At 37.6% G+C, this 10,200-nt stretch overlaps 1 protein-coding gene across 2 annotated transcripts in view; it reads left to right on the top strand.

Annotated features, from left to right (window-relative positions):
- Tenm1 (teneurin transmembrane protein 1) overlaps positions 1-10,200 on the top strand; it is a 710,827-nt gene that overhangs the window by 687,619 nt on the left and 13,008 nt on the right. For both annotated transcript variants that reach the window (XM_021188844.2, XM_021188842.2), the window contains one exon: positions 5,354-5,650. In XM_021188844.2, the coding sequence (XP_021044503.1) occupies positions 5,354-5,650 (297 nt within the window). The remainder of the gene's footprint in view (positions 1-5,353; positions 5,651-10,200) is intronic.

Below are 10,200 nucleotides of genomic sequence, written 5' to 3'. Positions count from 1 at the left end.
CTCACAAGAGGCCGCAATATCAGGGTCCCTTCAGCAGAATCTTGCTGGCATGAGCATTAGTATCTAGGTTTGGTGGCTGATGATGGTATGGACTCCCGAATGGGGTAGTCTCTGGATAGTCCATCCTTTCATCTTAGCTGAGCATCTCTTAATATCTCTTCTAGCATTAAGATTTTTGTCAATATAAAGAAAGTATCTTGAGAACAAAACTGAAAAACAGAAAAATGGAATTATAAATGGCTATCCCAGGCTAATACTAACTCTGAAGACATGCCGTTTGATTTATAAGCAACTCTGAAATAAGAGCAGCCCCGAGTACCTTTTAATTGTTAAACTGGAGATATCAGGAAAACATAAAATGTGTTGAATTAATGTACTGATTGATCTTTAAAAGCCCAATACCAATTATCTTAAAACTAGTGAGAGTAGACTAGCGTGGGCTACTTTAAAATCAGCTGTGAACTTTCTGCCCATTCCTTGACTTCATAAAAATGCAATGCGGTACAACTTTCAAACGTGGATGCTGTTTGGCCTGTCTTTTATTCACCTTCTGTCTTCAGCAAAATTTAACACGTAATTAGGTTGTATTATGACCTGAAATGCTAGATAGTCTCCTTGACAACCTCCTCCTCTTTACAGAGGAACGAAAATCAACTGCATGATTGAAGCTCTGGGGGGTGGGGGTGGGGGTGAGTGTGAGTGTGTGTGTATTTGTGTGTGTGTGTCCTTGTGTGTGTCCTTGTGTGTGTGTGTGCTGTGTATGTCCACATATGTGTTTTTGTGTCCTTGTACGTGTGTCCTATGTGTATCAGTGTGTGTGTGTGTGTGTGTGTGTGTGTGTGTGTGCCATCAATTAAAACAGAAAATGTCATCAGTTAAAACAGAAAATTTTCTTTTGTATAGATCACAGCTATTAAACATCTCCCATTGTCCATAGATCAATCTAATACAGCATTAACTGACTATCTAAATCAGTTAACTATGAAGGGTTAAAGTTTTCTCTCAGCTAATTAAAACAGAAACTCTCCAGAAAAGGCAGGATGTAGACACAGAGGACAGCTGCCTCTGGAGGCCCCTCCCCCTCCCATCCACACACCCAGAACCTTTCAGTGCTGCTGGCAATCAGGATCCACAGCTCACCAGAGTGCATTCTGCCTTCCTTTCTCTCTGATTCAACTATAAACAAAAATCAAGTCCTTCTCCTTAGTATAGTTTGGGAAAGAAAGCCCTAATGGAAACCAGAGGACCCATGCAGCAACGCACATCGTCCTCTATTGAAAAACTAAGTATGCTCCTCATTCTTACTACAACATATTGTTTAAAAAGCTGCCAAATTCAAAGGTCTCATTCATTGTACAACTGTCCAGAAGGTCCCCTTTATAACTTGGGACTATTCTCACTCTCTCTTTTCCGGGAGAGGGATCAGTATAGATTGTCTGGAAATACAATAGAACTAAGGAGTGTTGGCCCATGCTTGGATCAAGAGCTGTTGTCTTAGAGAAGAGCAAGCATGTGTATGAATATGGATTTTTCTAACCTTGCCCATGACCTGAGCAGTCAGTGGCATTCAGCCTAGTTCTAATGCCCGTCTTAGAGGCTGGCAGCACATAGGAACTCTGGACAGAGGTTAAGAAGGCTCACCTGAAAGCAATTACCTTGCAGCTTTCTTGTGTATGGTCTCCACAGAGAATGAATAGAGGAAACTTATGGCATCTTTGATTCTTTCAACCCTTTTGGTCATTGCTGAACTTTAACTTCCAAACCCAACTTTGAAATACGTGTTTCGGGAGCATCTGACTAGCAGCATTAGAATATCAAGATGCTATTCTGAAACAGAGATGCACTGCTGTACAAGTCCCAACAGGCAATGAGAAGGGGCGTTGGATGGAGTCCTCCTCTGATGACTTTGTGGTGGATTTTCCTTATAGAGTCATAATGACTTTATTAAGAAACGTGTTCTGGAGTAGTAAACTTCATCTCTCAGACAAATAAAACCCCAAATTTAGTTGCACAGAAAATCACTTACTTCGGCTCTTTAACTATCATTATAACATAAATTGTAATAGTTACAACTATCTCTGGGAGTACATAGGTGTTTTGCAGCTGTTATAAATAAACGGTATTACAGTTGGAGATATGTGACTATAAAACCACAGGAAAGGTAGTTGAAGAAAGAACACCTGGTTTCCTATAAGCTTCCAAACCCCAAGTATCACTAGACAGGAACCGTGTGCTTTTCTAGCAACTTTTAGGTGATCACAGTAGACAAGTGTATACTTTTGTAATACAATACTGCACACATTTGCTGCAGACAGTTTAAAAAACTTCGAAGTCCCAAATCTGCCCCTGTGGTAGCTGAGTTAAACCTACCCTCTGAGAGGAAGAGCAGGTCTACAAAAGAATAATGTAAGTAATCACTGGTCTTCTGGCTAGAATTCATGACATGGAAGGTTTTGGTCCTTTTTTTACAGAAGATCGAAATTGAGGCCTTGGCTAAGTGATGATGAAACAAAGACCAAAGCATGTTTTAAAAGACCAGTTTCCACATTCCTGTAGAAAAATTATCAAATAGCACTGGCAGGCAATTCATAGAAGATATGCGTGCAGTCAATAATTAAAAAAAAAAGTTCACCTCATTCTCATTGCCAATCAGATGGATGCAAAGTACCATTTTCTCACTCTCACATCCAGAAAACTTTACAAACAGTACTGCTGAGGATAAGATGAGATAGGTCTTCCACTACTAATCAAGTGGGATATGAATCTTGGGCAACCTTGGGCGCAATCCAGCAATCTCTCAAATCACATCTGGAGTCTTTTAATACTTATTTGTCATTTAATACAATGATTTTTATTAAGATCTATGTTATAAAAATATTTACTGACAAAAATGTTCAACAAATCATAAGGTACAAAAGAAAATGAAAATAAGAATGCTAATGTCCAACTATGGGAGAATGAACGCACGGATATTTATCATGTAGTTAAAATATTATGCAACCATTGAAAGCCATATATCAAGAGTACGTATTAATGTGTAAATGGTGGTGATAAAACATTGGCTGAAAAGGGGGGACACAATGCTAAGTGCCATCCTAGTTGTATATATTTAAATGTATGAAAAAAATGCCCCTCAGAGTAAGATAAATGAGAGGAAATACAGTAAGAATAAATAGAAATTCTCCTTGGATGGTAGAATCTCAGATCATGATTTTCTCTATACATTTCTATATTTTCCAATGTAGGGAAGCCTTGAAAAAAATCTCCTTTGATACTAATGGGATATGGATGAAGCTAATAATTTTTGAGGACCAATGTATACTAAGTTACTGAGAAAGGAAAGACAAGATTCTGATATAGGAGTGGGGACTTTGTAGTCATTAATGCCGCTAAGATAAAACATCTATCTGAAATTGAAACTTTGATTCCTGGGTACCCATAGAAATTATATCCGAGTGTCCATGTATGTGTTTATGAAATTTCATGTGGAAGCATAGTTTATAATTTTCAGGAAAAGGGGTTCTTGACCACCATGAGAGATGGCTCAGTGGTTAAGAGCACCATGTCCTCTTGCTGAGGATATGAGATCGCTTCATAGAGCTCACAACCATCCATTACCTCCAGGCCCTCAAGTAGTTCACATTCATACACAGAAAGGAAATAAGTCTAAAAACATATTCTTTTTAAGTAAACAAAGTTTAGTTGAATGAACTAATGGATCAAGTGACACATGGGCCTATTCACAGGCCTAATTAAAATGAGAGAAGAGATCTTTCTATTGTGTGTTTTTAAAATGGTAGTTACTGCTCCTTTATAATTTCCTAAGTTTACATTTTAGTAAGGCTTTGATATATAAAGTGGTATCTCTTTATACATCTCTTAATGAAAAATATTGTATAAATACCAATCCCATTTCACAGTAAAATTAAGCACCAGTAAGGGAGGGGGAACAACTGGTATATAAACCAGTAACTGAGTCTCCTGAGTCCCATTCACTCTTACTTCTCAACCTCTTTCTTCATTATTCTTGCCTTCAATTCTGCCAGATACATTGGAAACCTTCTCCACTCAAATCACAGCATCTCCATTGGAAGCTGGGAGAGGAGTACATTATGACTCTGTCATTTTTCAGCTTCCTTTGTCAATTAGTTCAAAGTGAAGTTATATTATAGTAAGGCAGAAGACCTACTAAAACTCATAAATTAATCACACCAAACTAACTAAAATTAAATCCATTTCAAAAGTTCTTCGCAGAGTTCTACCCACCCTTATTTCAGAGTTCCCCTTTTCTTCAGGGACTGAAGTCTCTTAATGAAAACCACAAGCTTAAAATGAAGAGCTACCTTTTCCTGGAAAAACCACACAGAACACACACACAGTTTCAATACTGTATTTTCTGAATGATTGGGCTATAATCAACAAATTATGGCAGAAGTGATGGTGTGTCTGCCAAATACTGCCATTCCTAGATGAAAACTGGAAAACTGGGTCACTTGTCCAGTTGCTTTGAAAAACCACCAAGTCTTTTTGCTTAGTTTTAATTCTTTTAGCAGGCTAGTTGGCTATCTGAATCTCTCAGGTGGACTTAGCTAGATTTCATCAAAGCCAGGCACTGCTGAGTATTGTCACAGATAAAGTTGAATCAAGTTCCTTAACTAGAGCTCACTTTGAGCAACTGTAAGGTGTCAAAGTGCCTGTGACCAGGACTAAGCCAAAGTGTAGTTGTTGCTGGTTTTGTTTTTAACTTGAATTCAAGCTTAACTTTCTTTAGTCAGTACATGGTGGCACACTTAACTATCAATGCCCCCATGTTTACTTGCCAGCTTCACCTGGAAATGTGGTTGAATAGGGTCCCCTCAATAGATACTCTGAGTTCCACTGTGAAGTTCATTGAGCCCAGATAAACATGAAAAATCCAAAGCAGTTTGAGCTCATTGTGTTCATTTTCTTTTTTCCTCATTTACCACTTGATTAGTTACAAAGGGAGAAATGAGCCAGGAATCCCTATTCTGAGTCATATAAAATTCACATAAAATAGGATCATATGATCATTGAAAAGTGTGGTGACGCACGTGTGTCCTTAGTTGAGAAAGACAACCATCAGCAATATGATGAAGGTCAAAATTATACCAGGCACTTTACCAGGAAGTAAAACCCGGCATTGTCCCTCCATGACTCTACACTATGGTGAGAAAATAAAGGTAAATGTTAGATGAAGAATAAGAACCAATGAGGGATCAGTACTGAGAGAGTCTCCATCATTGGAGCATCTAGAAACACTTCAGGATTGGGAACATGCTAGATGAAGAATCAAAGCAATATGTAAAATATATTTCATCTTTCTTTTTTGTAGGCGCATAACAGAAATCTACTTTCCATTGATTTTGATCATATGACCCGCACGGGGAAGATCTACGATGACCACCGAAAATTCACTCTCCGAATTCTTTATGACCAGACCGGGCGACCTATTCTGTGGTCTCCTGTAAGCAGATATAATGAAGTGAACATCACGTACTCACCTTCAGGATTAGTCACATTTATTCAAAGAGGAACCTGGAATGAAAAGATGGAGTATGACCAGAGTGGAAAAATAATCTCAAGAACATGGGCTGATGGGAAAATTTGGAGCTATACCTACTTAGAAAAGGTAAGTATACAGAAGGGAAAATGAATAAGAATATTGAAGGTGACCCTAAGTACCCAACTTCATGAGGACCTACAGGAGAAAAATCTATGTTCTCGTTGCATAAATAACAAAACTCCACTGTGAACCTGTACAGACGTGCTGTTTTTCAGCTGAAAACATCCCCCTCCCTACCCTCTGCCAAGTATTTTTTTTTTCAAACTGAAGTCGAGATAATGGCTTAGCTCTCTACTCATTTGAGCATATTTGTTCATCCCCTTGAAAAGGTGTCTGTATTATTATGAAAGCTCATACTGAGAGAAAATAGCTTGTAAATTCCAATACTCCTCTGTGTTAATGTATCTCAGCTCCAGTAAAAGGCCTCTTGCCCAACAAATAAGGATGCTTTTTCCTTACCATAGCCAATAAAATTTTTGTTGTACACATTCAAGGACTAATTCTCAAAAGTAATTAGCCCGAGGAAATGGTGACAGAGAGTACTAATTGGTAGTAGCCTTTTGTGTGTACTAAGTCTCCAGCAGCATCTATAATAGGAGCCAATGCTCTGTCTAGAATAAGATTATAATCCCACCACATGAACCATTGGTGAACCATTAGCCCCTACATAGCAGAAAGGTTTCCACTCATTCCATTACCAGTAGACAAGAAGAACAATTAACCTTGAACTGCCTTTGCCAAGTCTGACTCCCTCCTAAGACATTAAATGTTTTCTTCCAAATTAAGTCATTTCAATTAAATTTGTTGTTTCTGAATTCATTCCTAGGTAAAGTAGAACATACTTTCTTTCCCCCTGGGTAATCAGTATCTCTTAGAAGGGTCACAAGAGATGATGGTACACATGGCAAAAAGGGGACAATTTGTGTGCTTCTGATACAACCATCGAAGTTTGGTTTTTGAAAAGTGGTGTGCCTGTAAACAGCTATTACTTCTCAGAGTTGGTTGTTGAAGCACTTCCCTCCCTGAGAATGCCCAAGTGAAGTGATAAAGCAAAGTTTGCTTGGGAGCAAAAGCAGTATCCATCCTACCAGGGTCCTTCCCTTCTGGGAAAGCTTTTTAGAATCTGTAATCCAAATTCTGAGCAAGGGAAATCTGCATCTCACAGAGCAAATCTTTCATCTTTTGAATTTCAACAAAGCATGCCTGGGAAAATCCTGTGGCTAAGGACTACATTGAGTGCATTAAAACATTAATTGAATCCAAATATTTGGTAGCATCTATACATAGTCAAAATGTTTCATAAGGAATTTACTAATAACTTTGGTATATATGCGCATTTTTGAAACATATATATGGATATTTTTAAAAATCATGCCACTAACCTAACAGTTTTCCTCCCCATGTGAGTTGGGAAGTAGCCAGCAGTCCTTAGGGGCATGTAGGGGTCTATAGCCTCCAGAGCACCAGGGTGTGACCATCTCAGCTAATTGCCTGCAGACAGTAATAGACTCTCCCTTTTATGCCATCTATATAATAAAATATCTATTGAAAAGTTAAAATTCAACACAGCGTGCAGTTTTCTCTGACTCCAGTGAGGAGATAGGGTCTCTCTTTTCCAAAGTAACTGTTTATTTCATCTCATTTGCTTCAGGAATCACACAAAAGAAACATCATATCAGATCTTTTTTATACAATAAAATACTTAGTGGGTACCAGTTCCTTAAAAAAAAATAAAAAAATAAAAAATAAAATAAAAACAACATAGTAGCACGCACCTGTGTCCCCAGCCCTGACAAAGTTGAGACAAGAGAATCACAAATCCTGTGACCCTTTCTCAAAAAGGGAAGAAAAAAAGACGGAAGGCCTGTTGACCTAAAAGAATAAGAGAAATTTCAATGACTTCCAATTGTTTACAGACCAGTGAAACAAGCCAAATCATTTGGCCTTTTACTTATTGTGCCTTTATTTCCTGTGTGATTTATTCTTTAACTAGAAGAATAACCACAAAAGTCCAATCCTACAAAATACATAAGTATGGAATGGTTTCTTACTTATAAAATGGTTGCATTCATGAGATATCTAATCATTTCATCTATATTCTTGCCATAATTTCCTAATTCATTCCGAAATTGATTTTAGTAATATTATTATCACCAGTGATAAATAACTAATTCACTGGACAAATGCATAGCCAAAATGAAATAATTTAATATAAGTCACAAAAACTAGATAATTGAAAAGAGCTGACACTTACTTTGACTTGATGGTAAAGCAAGATAGGAGCAAACAGAAAAGAGAAAAGGAAGAATATAAAAACATCTTTGAAATTTGGATTCAAAGGAAGCTAGGGAAAGAAGGTTGGATTTTTATGTGCTTTTCCAGGACCTTGCTGTTCTGTGACTCCGTCCATTCTTTCTTGTTTTTTTTTTGTTTTTGTTTTTTGTTTGTTTGTTTTGTTTTGTTTTTCGAGACAGGGTTTCTCTGTGTAGCCCTGGCTGTCCTGGAACTCACTTTGTAGACCAGGCTGGCTTCAAATTCAGAAATCTGCCTGCCTCAGCCTCCCGAGTGCTGGGATTAAAGGCATGCGCCACCACACCCGGCATCCATCCATTCTTTCTAATCCCATCTTTTAACATAGACTTTGCTACCACATTCTTTCAGTGGTATAGGGAATGAGTAGGGATGCACATATTACTTCTCATAGTATACAGTAAGAGTGTTCAAACTTTAAAATATATATTTTTTTACCCCCAAATACTCTGGCATTGCATCTGCAAAGCTCCTTGCTGTGCTGACACCGAGATATATTAAAATCAGCAACACACTTTTTTAAACCTTAGCATGCAACAATGTCATTAAAAAGAAAGAAAAAAAGAAAAGGAAAGGAAGAAAAGAAAAGAAAAGAAAAGAAAAGAAAAGAAAAGAAAAGAAAAGAAAAGAAAAGAAAAGAAAAGAAAAGAAAAGAAAAGAAAAGAAAAGAAAAGTTTCACTTTCTCTAGAGTGGGTGAAAGTTAAGTTACACATACCATTTTGTGAACAATGCTTTGTACTCATTAGGAAAAAAATAAGTATTTGGCTAATGGCTGTGGTTTCTTAAATAGTCTCTTCTCTATTAAGAAAATCAATTATTCTTAGTTTTTCTCTCTGTAGTCATTAATTTTCTGCCTAGATTTATGACACTTTTCTAAGTTAATTATATTTTGAAGACTGGAGCAACGAAGTTTGTATTATATCTGATGTAAATCTTTCCGTTTCCTAAAATCACTCTTACAAGCTTCATTTTTAAAGTGCCTTTAAATATATTTTATAATCATTTAATAAGAAGGTTTAGTTTTATGCATTTACACAAAATTGCCTATTTAGGCTTGTTTTCAAGGCTTACTGCAGAGACAGAACGCAATCTTCAGCTTCAGTTCCCAGGTAGCCCCACACTGCCATCTGGTGGTCATTTGAATGTTATACCTTTTCAAATTTCTACTTTCATTTCTAGTCTAGTTCGAATAAGTATACAGCCATGATTGTCCTCTTTTATTTTCTTTCACAGAGATTTCTTTTACAGTATAATAATCTATTTAAAAAACACAAGCCTCCCACTCTATTATTCGCACTAATAAGGAATAGCTTTTTATCCTGCAGTAGCACAGTGGACACTGGATAGACGCAGAAGCATTGTTTTGGAACAAACTGTTAATAATACCAATCCAAAGTGAAAAAGCAGCCAAATGGGGCTAAATGGTATTGTGACAACAAAACAATAGCATGCGGGAGATTTCTAATCATCTCTTCCACGTTTTTTTCCATTAGCAGGAAGGTTTAAAGCAGACTGGGGGTGGGTGGCTTTGAAGGCAACTGAGTTAGCACCGGAGGAGAAACAGATCAGGCACTGGTTTGCTACAGGCTAGAGGAAGCAAACAGAGGAAAGAATACAATGGCAACGCAGTATAAATTTTTGGCAAAGCTACTACAGTGACTGGAATAGGCAGGATGGTGCTGGATAATGTGTGGCAGCCATATGGTGATTGTCCCTGGCCCACACCACAAGTGACAGATGTCATTTGTTCTTGGCAAACTGACAAGAGTGGAAAGGAGCTGGAAAATCAGGCTTTCAGGGTGGAAATAACACAAAGGTATTTTCACCAATTACTGCATCTACCCCACCCACTTCAGTGTTCTCCCACCTGCTGTTGCATTCACAGGAACAATTCCTTCTGGTTCTGGGGAGTTTTGCATTGATGGAGAGAGGGCCTCTCTTCCTGTCCCCAGGCCTCCACAAGATTGTGCCTTTTATTCAGGAGGGTTTGTAGGTCACAATGGTAGAACTGCAAGATGTGGTGAGCAGCAGGTGTTCCATGGGTACCAAGATGACAGGATTTCTGCATCTACTTCTGCATCCCCAGCATGATGGTGGTGGGAAAGAAATAATAACTAAATGAGCAAATAATGTTGACTTCATGGTATTGACCAGCAACTGAAAAATCAAGAATTCTCACAAGTATAGGAGGGATGTGCCCTTGTGTAACACACAAACATCATGCCTCTGTTGTTTTCTTTTTTTTTTTTTTTTTTTTTTTTTTTTTTTTTTTTTTTTTTTTTTTTTTTTTTTTTTTTTTTTTTTT

Source organism: Mus pahari, chromosome X (genome assembly GCF_900095145.1).
Source record: "Mus pahari chromosome X, PAHARI_EIJ_v1.1, whole genome shotgun sequence".
In the NCBI taxonomy this organism is placed as follows: domain Eukaryota; kingdom Metazoa; phylum Chordata; class Mammalia; order Rodentia; family Muridae; genus Mus; species Mus pahari.
The sequence above is the reverse complement of the archived record's forward strand: the minus strand, read 5'-3'. Positions and strand labels throughout refer to the sequence as shown.